We start from the raw sequence: 20,927 nt of genomic DNA, 5'->3' as shown, positions 1-20,927 counted from the left end.
TTCAAATGAAGTATGTTAGGTGTACAAAACTCTGCTTGTATAATCTCTTCATCACCTAAGTATTTGGTGTGAAAAAAAAGATTTATATTTTGTAGTTTTTATGCTTATCGTCAGATGAACGTCATGACGTTCCTTGTTTGAAGCTCTAAAAAGCTTTGCGGCGCTCAATTGTTAGATGGCCGTCAAGTAACCGTCCTGACATCGAAGTCGTAATAAGTTTTGAGTAATGCTATAAAAAGGACTAGAGAGTTCTCATATTTAACACATCTCTTTTATATTTTGAGATGCTTGTTTGCATTTGTTTTTTAATTTGCAATTGAATGACTTATGTTGTCCAAGTGGAAGATTGTTGTATTTATTTCTTTCGTTTTTTTGGCTTGGGCCATTTTTGGACACAGAAAAGAAGCCCATACTCTCACCTATATAAAATAAAGTTAGCCCAATAAATTCTATTATGAGTACTAGATTCCTCCACATACAAAATACACTGTTTCTTTCTCTGACAGCTACCAACACAGAGGAAATCAAGCTGCTTAACTTAACACATCAATGAAGGGCCACAACAACTGAGGTGTACTTGTTTTTAACACAACTTCTTACACATGATGTGAACTAAAAGAGAGTAAATTTTTCATAAATCTCACAGTTCATGCCTGTGATTACTCAACTGGCAAGGGATTATATATAATTAAGCAATTGGAATTAATTGCAGATCATATTTTGTTCTTACTGTAACTCCAGAGAACTCAGTAATGTCCAATTCTTCATGCTTCATTCCATTGGGAAGTTTCCTGTCAAAATGGTACAAAAGCAGTGCAAGTGGAACCTCAACACTAACCAGGCCAAATGCCATGCCTGGGCATATCCTCCTTCCAGCTCCAAATGGGATAAACTCAAAATTAGTCCCCTTGAAGCCAATAGAGCTATCAATGAATCTCTCTGGATCAAAACTCTCAGGTTCAGTCCAATATCTGGGGTCTCTTCCAATTGCCCATGCATTCACAATGACTTTAGTTTTGACAGGAATTTTGTACCCATTAATTTCACATTTCTCTCTGCACTCTCTAGGAAGTAACAGAGGAGCAGGAGTGTGTAATCTCAGGGTCTCCTTAACAACAAGCTTCAAATATTTCATCGCATCAATGGCTGTCTCATCAACTCTCCCTTTTCTGTTAAAGACTTCTCTCACCTCTGCTTGTGCCTTCTTCATCACTCTTGGATGCTTTATCATTTCCGACATTGCACAGTTCAGGGTTGTGGCTGATGTCTCACTCCCGGTGGCAAAAATGTCCTAAAAGGTGTTAATCAATCACCACTTATCTCAAAAGTTTAAGTTTATGCTTATAGCAAGAGATGAATTTAATCATTTAATTTATATTTCATCACACCCCTCACAATGGAGCTCAAACTTCAGTGTTTGAATTCAGAACATCAGCTTTGATATCATGTTAAATCACTGCTTATCCTAAAAGCTTAAATTAATAAGAAGAGATAAATGGATTGATGAAGAGGTTTGAATGGAATTATGTGGAAGTAGAAAAGCATGATATATCAGCAGAAGGTGAATGAGATTACCATGATTACAGCCTTGATGTTGTCGTTAGTTAAGGAAAACTCACTGTCACCATGCTCCTGAAATTTTAAGAGAACATCTACCAACTCTTCTGCTGTTGCTGCAGCCTCTCCTGCTCTTGTTGTTGCCTTTGCTTCTTTGTGTTCATTGATCACGTTCTCCATTATATGAGAAATACATCTGCAATATTGAAACCTCCAGCCAACTCAATAGATTCCTTCACAATTGATATGAATTTATCTTGCTCTTGGCATTTCTTTCCGAAGGCAGCCCTGGAAGTAATGCCAAATATTGTTGAAAACACTTTCTGGGTAAGATTGATTGGAGATCCAGCTTTCGAAGCAATCCATTTGATGAGACCTGACAGCTCTTCTTCTCCAATTGGTCGGGAAGATTCAACGTGTTTTTGACTTAAAAGCTCTAGTATGCAAATTTTTCTTAGTTGTCTCCAGCAATGACCATATGGTGCAAAGGCAATGCTTGTAGAATCATAAGACAGGATGGTTGAAGCTAGGATACAAGGCCTTGATGCAAAGATGGAATCATGGGTTTTCATCACCTCTTTGGCAAGCTCTGGAGATGAAACAACAATGGTGGAAACTTCCCCCAGTCGAACATGCATCAAAGGTCCATGTTTCTTGGCTAAGTCTCTTAATGCACGATGGGGAAGAGAGCCAATGAAGTGGTGCATGCTTCCTATTATAGGTAGCTTCGATGGCCCTGGGGGTAGATTTAAAGTGGATCTCGTCCCTTTTTTCAGGACCATTATAAACATCATGATCATAAACAGGATTGGGAAGGATAACAATTGGAACTCCATGATATGTGACTTGGAGGGTTACTGCTCATAATGGTGACATTGCATCTCATATTTATGCATTCTGTGAAGCCTTAGTTCTAGTTAGAGCATCATTTGTAAAATATTCTTTTCTTATTTTAAGTACTTTGGTTTTCGACTTTCTAGGTTGGAAATATTCTCTCCTCATAATTTATGTTTTGTCTTCTACTAGGTTGTAATCTTGCCACTTTCTAAAAGAGGAGCTTCTTGTGTTAATGCTATCCTTGCTATTGAAAAAATGTGATTTTTACATGCTCAAAGAATACATGTCATTATTATTGATTAGGTTGGAAGAAATCCTTTTAAAACCCAATTTGAAGAAAAACTTTATCCTAAAAGGAAATGGACGTCAATCTCACTACACTTTAGCAGATACAACGTCCACTTCACACTATTTTCATCCTTCTAGTTCTATAGGAGAAGCCGCTGAACAATTATTTTTATCGTCTCATTAAACTAACGACATTAAAAGTGACTATTGACTTGCACCGTATCCAGTAAGTTGTGCCAAAGTGGCATAATTTTCCCATACGATGTTGCTGGTGAAGCATGTGAGGGTATGTATATTAGGAGGTATGTATATCTCGCACATGAATGGTTATCTCTTATCATATATATATATATATATATATATATATATATATATATATATATACACATTAATGTTGAAGTGATGAAATATTTAAATACACGAAAATCAAGGGATATAGCTGCAAAAAAACATTTTACAACATCCAATCCCTCTCTCCCCATATTTGTCTTTTAATGCCTTTCAACATTCAAAATTCTTTTTTTATGCATGCCTTCTAGATTTTACAACCTCTAAATCACTCCACGTCTCTCTCTGTTTTGTTTATTTTATATATCATTCTTCAGGTTAATTAGTGTGTTTTTGTTTGATTTCTATTTCGTAATTGAGTACTATTTATATTCAATAATAGCACAATCCTCTGCAAAAAATTGTAATGGGGCTTATTTACTGTATTTGCATGTTCATATTTTTTTTGAAATTGCATAGGATTAAATTAAGAGTTTTTGAAATTTAAGGAGTCTTTTCAAAACAGGTGGTAATTCAAGTAAAACAAAATAGCTGCTGACGTATGCTGCTGGTTTTGGGACCATAGAGAGATCCTGACATATGCTGCTGGTTTGTCTTTGGCAGAACAAGATAGCTGTATGATGTTTTTAATGTACTTCACCTAGGCATGTAGCAGTTCTCTTGCTTCATATGTCACCAACACCCTATAGCATTTTTTAATACACTGGTCACCTTTATTAGCAATGCATTATTTAACTCAAAGAAATCCCATAACACATTGCAATAGATTTGTACATGATATGGCTATGATAAAGATCCAAAGAGCAATGAAACATCTATATATCTTCCATTCTTGAGCATAATTATTCAACTGGCAACCGGATAATATGGAGTGGGAATCAAGTGCAGATCTGCTTTTCTTCTAGCTGTGAGGCCTGAGGTCTCAGCCATGTCCATGTCTTCATGCTTCATTCCATTAGGAAGTTTCCAATCAAAATGGTACAAAAACATTGCAAGTGCAAACTCAACACTGACAAGCCCAAATGTCATCCCTGGGCAAATCCTCCTCCCTGCTCCAAATGGGATAAATTCGAAATTTGTCCCCTTATAATCTATAGGGTTATCAAGGAATCTCTCTGGATCAAACTTCTCAGGTTCATTCCAATATTTGGGGTCTCTTCCAATTGCCCAAGCATTAACAATGACTTTAGTTTTGACAGGAATTTCATACCCATTAATTTCACACCTCTCTCTAGATTCTCTAGGAACTAGCAGAGGAGCAGGAGGGTGTAATCTCAGGGTCTCCTTAACAACCAACTTCAAATACTTCATCTCATTCATGGCTATTTCATCGGCCTTCCCATTTCTATTGAAGACTTCTCTCACCTCAGTTTGTGCCTTCTTCATCACTGTGGGATTCTTAATCTTTTCTGCCATTCCCCAAGTCATGGTTGTGGCTGATGTCTCACTCCCAGCACTGAACATGTCCTGAAAGGGATCAATGAAGTTTGAATCATGCACTTCCAAAAAAAAATCCCTTTAAATCAATAGAAAGAAAGATATCTGAGTGATCACTCCAAGTAGGTTCTGAGAGAAAGAAGAAAGAGAACACAAGGAGATAAAGATTTACGGATTGTTCGGTATTAGACACGTACATCCATCATTAGGGAAGAGCTCAAAAGAACTATATCTTACTCTTATTTTTTCATGAAGTTTATGATACAAAAAAACTCGAATTTATAGGATAATTGGGGTCAGTGAAGATAATGATAATTATGGTAATCAAATCAAAATTCGGTGGAAGTACAAAATCATGATATCAGCAAAAGGTGAATATAATTACCAGGATTACAGCTTTGATGTTGTCGTTAGTTAAGGAAAACTCACTGCCACCGTGCTCCTGAAAGGTTAAGAGAACATCTACCAAATCTTCTATGGCTGCAGCAGCCTCTCCTGATTTTGTTTTTGCCTTGGCCTCTTTATGTTCATTGATGATGTTTTCCAGCACGCTGTCAGCTACTTGATGCAACCTCTCAAGTTTTATCCTCATCCCATTGATCAGATGAAGCAGTTTCACAGAAGGAAAGACATCTGCAATTTCGAAACCTCCAGCCACCATAAAAACTTCCAGCACAGCCGACAGGAATTTGTCTTTATCTTTGCATTGCTTACCAAAGGCTGCCCTTGCAGTAATGACAGACATGGTTGAAAACAATTTCTCTGTAAGATTGATAGAAGATCCTGCTTTTGAAGCAATCCATTTGATGAGGTTTGACAGCTCTTCTTCTCTAATTGGTCGGAAAGATTCAACACGTTTTGAGCTTAAAAGCTCTAGACACAAATTTTTCTTAGTTGTCTCCAGTAATTGCCATATCGAGCAAAGACAATGTCTGCAGAATCATAAGACATGATTTCTGAAGCTAGAATGCTAGGCCTTGTTGCAAAGTTAGAATCATGGGTTTTCATCACCTCTTTGGCTAACTCTGGTGATGAAACTGCAATGGTGGGAACTTCTCCCAGCTGAAGATACATGAGAGGACCATGTATCTTGGCAAGGTCTCTCAATGCACGATGGGGAAGAGAGCCAACCAACTGGTGCAAGTTTCCTATGATAGGAAGCTTCCATGGCCCTGGGGGTAGATTTGAGGTTGAGTTGGTTTTGGATGATCTCTTGCTTATTTTCAGTGCTGCAAAGATAAAGAGAAAGAAGGTGAGCAGGATAGGAAAGGGGAACATTTGGAGCTCCATGTGAGGAAAGTAGCTAGTTAGAGCTGTGGATGAGAATTACTGAACATTTGGAGCTCCATGCGAGGAAAGTAGCTAGTTAGAACTGTGGATGAGAATTACTGCTTCTCTCATGCATCCATATTTATGCCTTCTGTGGAGCCTTGGTATCTTGATTTCTGGTTTGTCTTCTACTTGATTGGTATCCTAAATTCTTCCTACTAGAAAGAGCGGCATATTGTTGATGCCCTTTCCCGGAGAAATGCTACGTACACTTTTAAATGCTTACTCTTAAGTACACTTCTTGATATGATAGTAAAAATTACCATCAAATCTAAAATTTAATAGTGATTTTCACTGTAGTGCATGTAGCATTTCTCCATTCCCTGGCTACTTTGTCTTTGTTAAAATTTTTATTTTCTGTCTTTCAAAGTTTTTACAAATTTGCTTAAAATATACCCATTTTATAAATTTATCTTCTCAAAATAATATTTTTATCCCCCAAAAGAATATTTGTGACCCATTTTAATTCATTTTTTTTATGTTCCCCTCCAAATAATATTTTTGTCCCCTTTTATTTCTTTTTTTTGTTTACCCCCTTTTTCAACATAAAAAACATAAAATATCCTATTTATTTTGTTTTCCTTCATATTCTAGTTCGCTTTTAACTAGAAGTTCAATTTGGTTTGAAATTTTAATTGAATATATAAAAGAAAAAGTTAAATGATTTGGGTTCTTTGAGTGGCTTTTAACCAACAATTAGTTACTATTATTTGGCTCGACTCTTAGCATTATTGTTATTTAGAGTTTCACGAAATTGTTAGAAGAAAAAAAGAGTATATACTCAAATGCACCGTTTTTCTTGAACCCTATAGATCGTGTTTATTTTATTTTGCTAATTATTTATACTATTATGTGTTTGTGATGCCATGAGATTAAATGTAATACTTTTATGCTTTTATTTTATATAATCACACACAAATTATACGCATCTAAAGATATTATGTGTATCTATGTATTTTTGTATTTATATAAGTCTGTCCATCTCCTTAAAAAAAAAAAATCATACTTCCGCACCTTCCCGTAACAAAACATAAATGAAGAAAGTCAGGTTTAGTTTATATAAAATAAGGATATAGGGAGTTTGGTCCCAACCGGCGGAAGATGGTGGACAGCGGCAGGTGAGTATGATAATATTTAAGGTCATGACTCATGATAATAGACCGGCCACCGGCGTCAATGTCCGGCCTAACATTAATAAATTATTATGGCGTTGGGGCTAATTAAATAATAAAAGAGTTTTATGCGTAGAGGGAAGGGTGCAAAATCATTCTAGGGAAAAGAAATGCTTTTAATATTTGTGTAAAGTAGAAAAATCCAGCTACGTACTTAGTTCCGGTTGGTGGCCTTTTGTTTTCTTCTTATTTTTAAATTAAAGTAACTATCAAATGCAAAATAAATAAATAAAAATGGATTAACACTCAGTAAAATAATAGGACAGGGGTACGTCATCTGTTCCACACTTATTCAGATTGATCTAACACTTAGCAACTCCAATCGAGGCTCTCCTACACTCGTATATACATATTTTATTACGTTAGACTAAGATAAATATTTTTTAAAAAATAAAGAAATATTACGATTCTTTTGAGTATTATTCTGATTCTACGTAAATATTATTTAAAAAAAAAAAAACCTTAAACACACTGGTCCCTCATTTTATTTTATTTTTTCAATATGAACGTTATGATAAGATAAACAATAAAAAATATGAATATTAGAGAAAGAATAAAGAAATGGTTTAAAATAACAGTAAATAATTAAAATGAGGTTGAGTGTGCTTTTGAAAAACAAAAAAAATAATAATAATAAGAGTAGTTAGGTAAGATAAATAAATGTTGTTGGCTAACTATTTTAATTAATAAATTTGGTGCGATGCTCTAACCATATATATACGGTCTATCATCACTAGACTAAACTAATTATTTTATTTTTAAAACGTTGTTGACTAACACGTACGTTCGTGTCAACAACGTGAAGTACAATGCAGATTCTGTGAGTCTGCTTTGCGTATTTCATATTTTGGTACTAAACTGCAAATATTAAAAATATATTTCGGCAAAGACCGTGGACCGGACCGGACCCTTCTCTGCAAAATTGCAAACAGGTGTCAGTCAGCAGTTGACCAATGATTGGTCCCCACTCCACTAATGGCAACACAAAAAACGTAGTAAGAACGCGTGGAGTTTGTGTTTTTGTGCAAAATGGTCGTAACGTGTTTTTGTTGAAAGTGTGTAAAGTGCGTGTTAAGTGGGGTTTTCAATGTGTTTTGTGGAGAAGAAGGATTCAAAGCTTTGGGTTCATGGTCTTCAATGGTGTTTCAACTTTGAAGGAATGACTAATATCATTATTTAGTAAATTGTTGTGCAATTGAGATGAAAATGATGTTACCAAAAAAAAAAAAAAAAAAAAAAGATGAAAATGAGCTTTTGAATTAGTAAGAGTATGTGGAACGAATAAATTACTACTTATTTTAAAACTTTAAGCAGAGAAGAATTGATGAATTCAATCATTTAATCAATATTTTATCAGTAGTGTTGGAGTATCATGGTATTAAAAACAAAAGTTCTAAATTCAAACTTTCTCTTTGTAGTTTGAGCCTATACGGGGGAGTGTTAAAGTAATGATTAAATTTACATCTACCTGTAAGCTTAAGCTTTTGAGATAACTGGTAATTTAACATGGTAACAGAGCCAAAGGTTCTAGGATCGAACCTTGACTCCGTCATTTCACCCCCCATTTTCAATTAAATACTCTACATGTTGGGCTTGAGGGCTTCACCTATTGAAAATGAGTTTGAGCTCACACGTGAGGGGAGAGTGTTAAAGTAATGATTAAATGATTACATTTACTTCTTCCTATAAGCTTAAGCTTTTGGAATAACTATTAATTTAATATCTGTCAACTATAAATTTTGGTCGAGAATTAGGATTTTTTAGGATAGTACTCTTCGAGTGGTGTAGAGCCCTGAAAAAAGAGGGAGAAAATTTGAGCTAGTATGGACATCTAATTGATGAAACTAGGGGGTTTTTGAACTCTCTATATTGTTGGAAGGTCAACCATGTCTAGCGGACTTTGAATGGCGCGGCCAAACGGCTTGCAAAAGAAGCATTAAACCCATCAAAATTGATTCTTTCCTTTCAGCATAATGGATAGCGGATAGAGAGCAAGAAAGACACATAAAATTTGAAGAGGAGTTAACGTTGTTGATTACCTTAAAAAACTTAAATATGGTATTTGCCGGATCTTTTGTTGATGTGGTCAATTCTTTCGGGGCTTTGAATACACCAATACTCCCTCTGTTTTTGAATGATCATCCTTTGTTTCCAATTTTCTCGCCCGAATGATAGCATCTTGAACAAATTAACGTGCTATATTATTAGAAGAATCGGCTACTTAAAGGATGTGATTAGAAAAATTAAAATCTTAGGTCAAAATTTTTTTAAAAGAAAAGGGATGCAGGTGCTTTGTGTGTGTGTGTGTGTTTTTTTTTTTTTAAGGAAAATCATTCATATTCATTAATTGAAAAAAGATCAAGAGCATAAAGCTCTGATAAATTATATGTTCTAGGCAAACTCAATCTAATACATTGGTAGCTCATATTCCCAACTTTTATTTCTCGGCTATAAGAGCAAAATTCTCACGCCGAAACTAATCCTACTTGACCTAAAGGTCAAAACAAAAACCTTCACCCCAAAAATCGCTCATGAAAGCAGATATAAAGAAAAGTCAAACCCTTATTAAAAAACAACAAAAACACAATAAAAAACCAGCGGATTGAGGTAGTGTAGCATAAGCAAATGGATGGCCAAAGCAACTTGATTGATCAAAAAAAAAAAAAAAAAAAAAAAAAAAAGAGGAAGGGGTAAGAAAGGAGAGGGGAGTAGGGGGGAGGGGAAAGAGGAGGTAGCACAGAGGGGAAAGAGGAGGTAGCACAGTTTTTTCTTTCTAGGTTTTCTCTAAACCTAGGGCCGGCTTCTTTGTTCACTTTGTAGGTGCTTTGTGTTAGGGTGAATGCTAATGACAAATACATAGCTGTTTATTTTTTACTTTTTGCAAATCAAATAGGCTAATAACAACTTTTAGCACCAAAATTAGCTCACAAACATTGCAGAAATAATTAAATCAAGCACCCACAAGCAAGATACTAAATTTTTACAGGGAAAACTCTTCAATGCGAAGGAAAAAATCATGACACTTAGTTCAGTTGAATCTTTTATTATCAACAGTAATGGGTAAAAGTGGAGGAACCTAATCAGATAAACCAAAATCTACTTGGATCTCAATGACGTCATTTTGGGTAGGAAGAAGAAAATATGCAGAATCAGATAGTGCAAGCACTGCTTAGAAGGAAAAAAAGATAGTGCAATTAAGCACATATTTCCAACTCTCAGATAGTAGTAGCTATTGCTCAATCAGAAGGCTTGGACTATTTTTCCATTTGATGTGATTGAAGCAATAAAGAATTTGTTTGCAAATGGTGTAAGCTTTTGGGAGAGGTAAATGTAACAATCATTACACTTGTTCCTAAGGTAAAGAGAAAGAGAAATGGAAAGCTAGATGCACTTTGAAAGTAGACATTAATTATGAAATTAAGAGAATTAAGTGTATGACTCTCTTAATTGGGTTTCATCATTCATTGAGCTTTATAAAAAATTCTATGAAATTTTTAAATTGATTAATCATTTTAAGGTGTTAACGCAGATGTAGCTAGCGATTTTTCCTAAGTTGTTACAGCATTACTAACGTTCCTTTGTCTACTTGGGTTCTTCAAAGGAAAAAAAAGATTTGCGTCAGATTTGCGTCAGGGTGATAAATTGTCACCTTATCTCTTTCTTATATATAATGGAGGTTTTGACAAAGTTAATGACTAAGGCAGTGGAGGGAGCAAGTTTGTTCAAATTTCATCCCTAAGTACTCAAATTTACATATCACTCATTTTCGTTTTGCAGATGATTTCTTAATGTTAATCAGATGATGTGAAATCTTTACCTGTTATTATTAAGGTGTTTGATCAGTTTAAGAGGCTAACAGGAAATATTCAGAAGAGTACTATTTTTCTATGTTGGAGTTTCAAATGAAGTATGTTAGGTGTACAAAACTCTGCTTGTATAATCTCTTCATCACCTAAGTATTTGGTGTGAAAAAAAAGATTTATATTTTGTAGTTTTTATGCTTATCGTCAGATGAACGTCATGACGTTCCTTGTTTGAAGCTCTAAAAAGCTTTGCGGCGCTCAATTGTTAGATGGCCGTCAAGTAACCGTCCTGACATCGAAGTCGTAATAAGTTTTGAGTAATGCTATAAAAAGGACTAGAGAGTTCTCATATTTAACACATCTCTTTTATATTTTGAGATGCTTGTTTGCATTTGTTTTTTAATTTGCAATTGAATGACTTATGTTGTCCAAGTGGAAGATTGTTGTATTTATTTCTTTCGTTTTTTTGGCTTGGGCCATTTTTGGACACAGAAAAGAAGCCCATACTCTCACCTATATAAAATAAAGTTAGCCCAATAAATTCTATTATGAGTACTAGATTCCTCCACATACAAAATACACTGTTTCTTTCTCTGACAGCTACCAACACAGAGGAAATCAAGCTGCTTAACTTAACACATCAATGAAGGGCCACAACAACTGAGGTGTACTTGTTTTTAACACAACTTCTTACACATGATGTGAACTAAAAGAGAGTAAATTTTTCATAAATCTCACAGTTCATGCCTGTGATTACTCAACTGGCAAGGGATTATATATAATTAAGCAATTGGAATTAATTGCAGATCATATTTTGTTCTTACTGTAACTCCAGAGAACTCAGTAATGTCCAATTCTTCATGCTTCATTCCATTGGGAAGTTTCCAGTCAAAATGGTACAAAAGCAGTGCAAGTGGAACCTCAACACTAACCAGGCCAAATGCCATGCCTGGGCATATCCTCCTTCCAGCTCCAAATGGGATAAACTCAAAATTAGTCCCCTTGAAGCCAATAGAGCTATCAATGAATCTCTCTGGATCAAAACTCTCAGGTTCAGTCCAATATCTGGGGTCTCTTCCAATTGCCCATGCATTCACAATGACTTTAGTTTTGACAGGAATTTTGTACCCATTAATTTCACATTTCTCTCTGCACTCTCTAGGAAGTAACAGAGGAGCAGGAGTGTGTAATCTCAGGGTCTCCTTAACAACAAGCTTCAAATATTTCATCGCATCAATGGCTGTCTCATCAACTCTCCCTTTTCTGTTAAAGACTTCTCTTACCTCTGCTTGTGCCTTCTTCATCACTCTTGGATGCTTTATCATTTCCGACATTGCACAGTTCAGGGTTGTGGCTGATGTCTCACTCCCGGTGGCAAAAATGTCCTAAAAGGTGTTAATCAATCACCACTTATCTCAAAAGTTTAAGTTTATGCTTATAGCAAGAGATGAATTTAATCATTTAATTTATATTTCATCACACCCCCTCACAATGGAGCTCAAACTTCAGTGTTTGAATTCAGAACATCAGCTTTGATATCATGTTAAATCACTGCTTATCCTAAAAGCTTAAATTAATAAGAAGAGATAAATGGATTGATGAAGAGGTTTGAATGGAATTATGTGGAAGTAGAAAAGCATGATATATCAGCAGAAGGTGAATGAGATTACCATGATTACAGCCTTGATGTTGTCGTTAGTTAAGGAAAACTCACTGTCACCATGCTCCTGAAATTTTAAGAGAACATCTACCAACTCTTCTGCTGTTGCTGCAGCCTCTCCTGCTCTTGTTGTTGCCTTTGCTTCTTTGTGTTCATTGATCACGTTCTCCATTATATGAGAAATACATCTGCAATATTGAAACCTCCAGCCAACTCAATAGATTCCTTCACAATTGATATGAATTTATCTTGCTCTTGGCATTTCTTTCCGAAGGCAGCCCTGGAAGTAATGCCAAATATTGTTGAAAACACTTTCTGGGTAAGATTGATTGGAGATCCAGCTTTCGAAGCAATCCATTTGATGAGAGCTGACAGCTCTTCTTCTCCAATTGGTCGGGAAGATTCAACGTGTTTTTGACTTAAAAGCTCTAGTATGCAAATTTTTCTTAGTTGTCTCCAGCAATGACCATATGGTGCAAAGGCAATGCTTGTAGAATCATAAGACAGGATGGTTGAAGCTAGGATACAAGGCCTTGATGCAAAGATGGAATCATGGGTTTTCATCACCTCTTTGGCAAGCTCTGGAGATGAAACAACAATGGTGGAAACTTCCCCCAGTCGAACATGCATCAAAGGTCCATGTTTCTTGGCTAAGTCTCTTAATGCACGATGGGGAAGAGAGCCAATGAAGTGGTGCATGCTTCCTATTATAGGTAGCTTCGATGGCCCTGGGGGTAGATTTAAAGTGGATCTCGTCCCTTTTTTCAGGACCATTATAAACATGATGATCATAAACAGGATTGGGAAGGATAACAATTGGAACTCCATGATATGTGACTTGGAGGGTTACTGCTCATAATGGTGACATTGCATCTCATATTTATGCATTCTGTGAAGCCTTAGTTCTAGTTAGAGCATCATTTGTAAAATATTCTTTTCTTATTTTAAGTACTTTGGTTTTCGACTTTCTAGGTTGGAAATATTCTCTCCTCATAATTTATGTTTTGTCTTCTACTAGGTTGTAATCTTGCCACTTTCTAAAAGAGGAGCTTCTTGTGTTAATGCTATCCTTGCTATTGAAAAAATGTGATTTTTACATGCTCAAAGAATACATGTCATTATTATTGGTTAGGTTGGAAGAAATCCTTTTAAAACCCAATTTGAAGAAAAACTTTATCCTAAAAGGAAATGGACGTCAATCTCACTACACTTTAGCAGATACAACGTCCACTTCACACTATTTTCATCCTTCTAGTTCTATAGGAGAAGCCGCTGAACAATTATTTTTATCGTCTCATTAAACTAACGACATTAAAAGTGACTATTGACTTGCACCGTATCCAGTAAGTTGTGCCAAAGTGGCATAATTTTCCCATACGATGTTGCTGGTGAAGCATGTGAGGGTATGTATATTAGGAGGTATGTATATCTCGCACATGAATGGTTATCTCTTATCATATATATATATATATATATATATATATATATATATACACATTAATGTTGAAGTGATGAAATATTTAAATACACGAAAATCAAGGGATATAGCTGCAAAAAAACATTTTACAACATCCAATCCCTCTCTCCCCATATTTGTCTTTTAATGCCTTTCAACATTCAAAATTCTTTTTTTATGCATGCCTTCTAGATTTTACAACCTCTAAATCACTCCACGTCTCTCTCTGTTTTGTTTATTTTATATATCATTCTTCAGGTTAATTAGTGTGTTTTTGTTTGATTTCTATTTCGTAATTGAGTACTATTTATATTCAATAATAGCACAATCCTATGCAAAAAATTGTAATGGGGCTTATTTACTGTATTTGCATGTTCATATTTTTTTTGAAATTGCATAGGATTAAATTAAGAGTTTTTGAAATTTAAGGAGTCTTTTCAAAACGGGTGGTAGTTCAAGTAAAACAAAATAGCTGCTGACGGTATGCTGCTGGTTTTGGGACCATAGGGAGATCCTGACATATGCTGCTGGTTTGTCTTTGGCAGAACAAGATAGCTGTATGATGTTTTTAATGTACTTCACCTAGGCATGTAGCAGTTCTCTTGCTTCATATGTCACCAACACCCTATAGCATTTTTTAATACACTGGTCACCTTTATTAGCAATGCATTATTTAACTCAAAGAAATCCCATAACACATTGCAATAGATTTGTACATGATATGGCTATGATAAAGATCCAAAGAGCAATGAAACATCTATATATCTTCCATTCTTGAGCATAATTATTCAACTGGCAACCGGATAATATGGAGTGGGAATCAAGTGCAGATCTGCTTTTCTTCTAGCTGTGAGGCCTGAGGTCTCAGCCATGTCCATGTCTTCATGCTTCATTCCATTAGGAAGTTTCCAATCAAAATGGTACAAAAACATTGCAAGTGCAAACTCAACACTGACAAGCCCAAATGTCATCCCTGGGCAAATCCTCCTCCCTGCTCCAAATGGGATAAATTCGAAATTTGTCCCCTTATAATCTATAGGGTTATCAAGGAATCTCTCTGGATCAAACTTCTCAGGTTCATTCCAATATTTGGGGTCTCTTCCAATTGCCCAAGCATTAACAATGACTTTAGTTTTGACAGGAATTTCATACCCATTAATTTCACACCTCTCTCTAGATTCTCTAGGAACTAGCAGAGGAGCAGGAGGGTGTAATCTCAGGGTCTCCTTAACAACCAACTTCAAATACTTCATCTCATTCATGGCTATTTCATCGGCCTTCCCATTTCTATTGAAGACTTCTCTCACCTCAGTTTGTGCCTTCTTCATCACTGTGGGATTCTTAATCATTTCTGCCATTCCCCAAGTCATGGTTGTGGCTGATGTCTCACTCCCAGCACTGAACATGTCCTGAAAGGGATCAATGAAGTTTGAATCATGCACTTCCAAAAAAAAATCCCTTTAAATCAATAGAAAGAAAGATATCTGAGTGATCACTCCAAGTAGGTTCTGAGAGAAAGAAGAAAGAGAACACAAGGAGATAAAGATTTACGGATTGTTCGGTATTAGACACGTACATCCATCATTAGGGAAGAGCTCAAAAGAACTATATCTTACTCTTATTTTTTGATGAAGTTTATGATACAAAAAACTCGAATTTATAGGATAATTGGGGTCAGTGAAGATAATGATAATTATGGTAATCAAATCAAAATTCGGTGGAAGTACAAAATCATGATATCAGCAAAAGGTGAATATAATTACCAGGATTACAGCTTTGATGTTGTCGTTAGTTAAGGAAAACTCACTGCCACCGTGCTCCTGAAAGGTTAAGAGAACATCTACCAAATCTTCTATGGCTGCAGCAGCCTCTCCTGATTTTGTTTTTGCCTTGGCCTCTTTATGTTCATTGATGATGTTTTCCAGCACGCTGTCAGCTACTTGATGCAACCTCTCAAGTTTTATCCTCATCCCATTGATCAGATGAAGCAGTTTCACAGAAGGAAAGACATCTGCAATTTCGAAACCTCCAGCCACCATAAAAACTTCCAGCACAGCCGACAGGAATTTGTCTTTATCTTTGCATTGCTTACCAAAGGCTGCCCTTGCAGTAATGACAGACATGGTTGAAAACAATTTCTCTGTAAGATTGATAGAAGATCCTGCTTTTGAAGCAATCCATTTGATGAGGTTTGACAGCTCTTCTTCTCTAATTGGTCGGAAAGATTCAACACGTTTTGAGCTTAAAAGCTCTAGACACAAATTTTTCTTAGTTGTCTCCAGTAATTGCCATATCGAGCAAAGACAATGTCTGCAGAATCATAAGACATGATTTCTGAAGCTAGAATGCTAGGCCTTGTTGCAAAGTTAGAATCATGGGTTTTCATCACCTCTTTGGCTAACTCTGGAGATGAAACTGCAATGGTGGGAACTTCTCCCAGCTGAAGATACATGAGAGGACCATGTATCTTGGCAAGGTCTCTCAATGCACGATGGGGAAGAGAGCCAACCAACTGGTGCAAGTTTCCTATGATAGGAAGCTTCCATGGCCCTGGGGGTAGATTTGAGGTTGAGTTGGTTTTGGATGATCTCTTGCTTATTTTCAGTGCTGCAAAGATAAAGAGAAAGAAGGTGAGCAGGATAGGAAAGGGGAACATTTGGAGCTCCATGTGAGGAAAGTAGCTAGTTAGAGCTGTGGATGAGAATTACTGAACATTTGGAGCTCCATGCGAGGAAAGTAGCTAGTTAGAACTGTGGATGAGAATTACTGCTTCTCTCATGCTTCCATATTTATGCCTTCTGTGGAGCCTTGTATCTTGATTTCTGGTTTGTCTTCTACTTGATTGGTATCCTAAATTCTTCCTACTAGAAAGAGCGGCATATTGTTGATGCCCTTTCCCGGAGAAATGCTACGTACACTTTTAAATGCTTACTCTTAAGTACACTTCTTGATATGATAGTAAAAATTACCATCAAATCTAAAATTTAATAGTGATTTTCACTGTAGTGCATGTAGCATTTCTCCATTCCCTGGCTACTTTGTCTTTGTTAAAATTTTTATTTTCTGTCTTTCAAAGTTTTTACAAATTTGCTTAAAATATACCCATTTTATAAATTTATCTTCTCAAAATAATATTTTTATCCCCCAAAAGAATATTTGTGACCCATTTTAATTCTTTTTTTTTATGTTCCCCTCCAAATAATATTTTTGTCCCCTTTTAATTCTTTTTTTTGTTTACCCCCTTTTTCAACATAAAAAACATAAAATATCCCATTTATTTTGTTTTCCTTCATATTCTAGTTCGCTTTTAACTAGAAGTTCAATTTGGTTTGAAATTTTAATTGAATATATAAAAGAAAAAGTTAAATGATTTGGGTTCTTTGAGTGGCTTTTAACCAACAATTAGTTACTATTATTTGGCTCGACTCTTAGCATTATTGTTATTTAGAGTTTCACGAAATTGTTAGAAGAAAAAAAGAGTATATACTCAAATGCACCATTTTTCTTGAACCCTATAGATCGTGTTTATTTTATTTTGCTAATTATTTATACTATTATGTGTTTGTGATGCCATGAGATTAAATGTAATACTTTTATGCTTTTATTTTATATAATCACACACAAATTATACGCATCTAAAGATATTATGTGTATCTATGTATTTTTGTATTTATATAAGTCTGTCCATCTCCTTAAAAAAAAAAAATCATACTTCCGCACCTTCCCGTAACAAAACATAAATGAAGAAAGTCAGGTTTAGTTTATATAAAATAAGGATATAGGGAGTTTGGTCCCAACCGGCGGAAGATGGTGGACAGCGGCAGTTGAGTATGATAATATTTAAGGTCATGACTCATGATAATAGACCGGCCACCGGCGTCAATGTCCGGCCTAACATTAATAAATTATTATGGCGTTGGGGCTAATTAAATAATAAGAGTTTTATGCGTAGAGGGAAGGGTGCAAAGTCATTCTAGAGAAAAGAAATGCTTTTAATATTTGTGTAAAGTAGAAAAAATCCAGCTACGTACTTAGTTCCGGTTGGTGGCCTTTTGTTTTCTTCTTATTTTTAAATTAAAGTAACTATCAAATGCAAAATAAATAAATAAAAATGGATTAACACTCAGTAAAATAATAGGACAGGGGTACGTCATCTGTTCCACAGTTATTCGGATTGATCTAACACTTAGCAACTCCAATCGAGGCTCTCCTACACTCGTATATACATATTTTATTACGTTAAAATAAGATAAATATTTTTTAAAAAATAAAGAAATATTACGATTCTTTTGAGTATTATTCTGATTCTACGTAAATATTATTTAAAAAAAAAAAACCTTAAACACACTGGTCCCTCATTTTATTTTATTTTTTCAATATGAACGTTATGATAAGATAAACAATAAAAAATATGAATATTAGAGAAAGAATAAAGAAATGGTTTAAAATAAAAGTAAATAATTAAAATGAGGTTGAGTGTGCTTTTGAAAAACAAAAAATAATAATAATAATAAGAGTAGTTAGGTAAGATAAATAAATGTTGTTGGCTAACTATTTTAATTAATAAACTTGGTGTGATGCTCTAACCATATATATACGGTCTATCATCACTAGACTAAACTAATTATTTTATTTTTTAAACGTTGTTGACTAACACGTACGTTCGTGTCAACAACGTGAAGTACAATGCAGATTCTGTGAGTCTGCTTTGCGTATTTCATATTTTGGTACTAAACTGCAAATATTAAAAATATATTTCGGCAAAGACCGTGGACCGGACCGGACCCTTCTCTGCAAAATTGCAAACAGGTGTCAGTCAGCAGTTGACCAATGATTGGTCCGCACTCCACTAATGGCAACACAAAAAACGTAGTAAGAACGCGTGGAGTTTGTGTTTTTGTGCAAAATGGTCGCAACGTGTTTTTGTGGAAAGTGTGTAAAGTGCGTGTTAAGTGGGGTTTTCAATGTGTTTTGCGGAGAAGAAGGATTCAAAGCTTTGGGTTCATGGTCTTCAATGGTGTTTCAACTTTGAAGGAATGATTAATATCATTATTTAGTAAATTGTTGTGCAATTGAGATGAAAATGATGTTACAAAAAAAAAAAAAAAAAAAAAAAAGGATGAAAATGAGCTTTTGAATTAGTAAGAGTATGTGGAATGAATAAATTACTACTTATTTTAAAACTTTAAGTAGAGAAGAATTGATGAATTCAATCATTTAATCAATATTTTATCAGTAGTGTTGGAGTATCATGGTATTAAAAACAAAAGTTCTAAATTCAAACTTTCTCTTTGTAGTTTGAGCTCACATGGGGAGTGTTAAAGTAATGATTAAGTGATTAAATTTACTTCTACCTGTAAGCTTAAGCTTTTGAGATAACTGATAATTTAATATGGTATCAGATCCAAAGGTTCTGGGATCGAACCTTGACTCTGTCATTTCAATCAAAAATACTCTACATGTTGGGCTTCTAGGGCCGGCTCAATGGCTAGGCCACTGAGACCGCCTAGGGCCCCCTGTTAATAAGGCCCAAAATTTTTTTTAATAAGGCCTAAATTTTTTTAAAAATTTTATTTTAAGTTAAGGCCTAATTTTTTTATTTTTTTATTTTTTAAATAAGGCCCAAAATTTTTTCCTATAAAAATTTAAGGCTTCTAAAATAAGGCCACAATATAATAAACCCATTGTGAAATAAGACCAATTAACCCAAAAAAACAAGTATGCCACATCAATTTTTTGGGCAACTAGTTAAAAGTTAAACTTAAAAGTTATGAAACAACAATGAGAATGAAAATAATAATAATATTATAAAAATATAATAATATTATTAAAATAAATATTATTTAATTAATATTTAAATATTAAAAAAAATAAGGTCCAACTTCAAAATTTCGCCTAAGGCCCCCAAATACATTGAGCCGGCCTTGTGGGCTTCACCTATTGAAAATGAGTTTGAGCTCACACGTGAGGGGGGAATGTTAAAGTAATGATTAAGGCCTCGTTTGGTTCGCGGATTGTCTAGTCCATTGGAAAAGGATTAGCTATCACTGGGATTAGCTACCACTGGGAATAGATTAGCTAGTCCTATTCCTTTGTTTGGTTGTAACGTTGGAATAGATTACCTAATCCTATTCCTTTGTTTGGTACAGTGCAATATGTTGGTGAATGAAATTGTATTATGATCTTATTTTCTAAAATACCCTTATAATATAAATACAATTTATATTATTAAGGACTTTCATTCTTTTTTTTTTTTTTTGAAACATAAACAATTTTACTATAATTTTTTTTTTTTAGTTATGTCATGTATATATAATTTTATATATATATATATATATATATATATATATATATATATATATATATATAACTGAATTAAAAATCACACTAAGAAAGTATAGAGAAAGAGAGATGGAGAAACAGAATTAAAAAAAAAAAAAAAAAAACCCTAAACAGAATCAAAGAGAAACAATACAAAGAATCAAAAGAAATAAAAAAAATAGAAGAAAAATAAAAAAAACTCAGAAACGTTTTGGGTACATATATATACACACACACGCTTGAACAGGTATGAATAACCTGTGTTCAAGCGTGTGTGTGTATATATATATACGCTTGAACAAAGGTTGTACGCTTGAACATAGGTTATATATATATAATTGAATTAAAAATCAAACTGAGAAAATATAGAAAAAGAGAGATGGAGAAACAGAATAAAAATAAATAAAATTTTTTTTTTTTAAATTTTTTTTTTTTTTAAAAAAAAAAAGCCTAAACAGAATCAAAGAGAAACGATACAGAGAATCAAAAGAAAAAAAAAAAAAAACAGAGAAACGTTACAGAGAAAAAAAAAAATCCAAGAAATAGAGAGAGAATGAAATAACCAAGAAACAAAGAAGAGAAATCGAAGAGAAGAGAAGGGGAGAGAGATCGCTTGCGCAGAGAAGAGAGATCGTTGCTCTTTGAGAGATGGAGATCGTTTTGCAGAGTCTCCTTGAGAGATGTGGGTGCTAGAAGGGTGGGGTTTTTGTGGGCAATTTACACGATAATTTTAATCCCACAGGAAATGATTAGCTAAGCCACTCGTTTTTTAGTGGCTT

General features: G+C 34.6%; 1 protein-coding gene and 4 pseudogenes across 1 annotated transcript; all 5 read right to left on the bottom strand.

Annotated features, from left to right (window-relative positions):
• Positions 1-659: 659 nt before the first annotated feature.
• Positions 660-2,393, bottom strand: LOC148586663 (cytochrome P450 71D11-like; annotated as a pseudogene).
• A 1,423-nt stretch (positions 2,394-3,816) lies between these two features.
• On the bottom strand, positions 3,817-5,697 carry LOC132174601 (desmethyl-deoxy-podophyllotoxin synthase pseudogene; annotated as a pseudogene).
• A 5,767-nt stretch (positions 5,698-11,464) lies between these two features.
• On the bottom strand, positions 11,465-13,199 carry LOC132176360 (cytochrome P450 71D11-like; annotated as a pseudogene).
• Positions 13,200-14,615: 1,416 nt separating this feature from the next.
• On the bottom strand, positions 14,616-15,200 carry LOC148586662 (cytochrome P450 71D10-like). Its single transcript, XM_088514594.1, has one exon. The coding sequence runs from the start codon at positions 15,195-15,197 to the stop codon at positions 14,616-14,618; it is 582 nt and encodes a 193-aa protein (XP_088370720.1). The 5' UTR covers positions 15,198-15,200.
• A 366-nt stretch (positions 15,201-15,566) lies between these two features.
• Positions 15,567-16,495, bottom strand: LOC148586661 (cytochrome P450 71D9 pseudogene; annotated as a pseudogene).
• Between the last annotated feature and the right edge of the window lie 4,432 nt (positions 16,496-20,927).

Source organism: Corylus avellana, chromosome 3 (genome assembly GCF_965113065.1).
Source record: "Corylus avellana chromosome 3, dhCorAvel1.hap1.2, whole genome shotgun sequence".
NCBI classification, from domain to species: Eukaryota; Viridiplantae; Streptophyta; class Magnoliopsida; order Fagales; family Betulaceae; genus Corylus; species Corylus avellana.
Note: the sequence above shows the minus strand (reverse complement) of the source record. Positions and strands in the feature narration are given on the sequence as shown.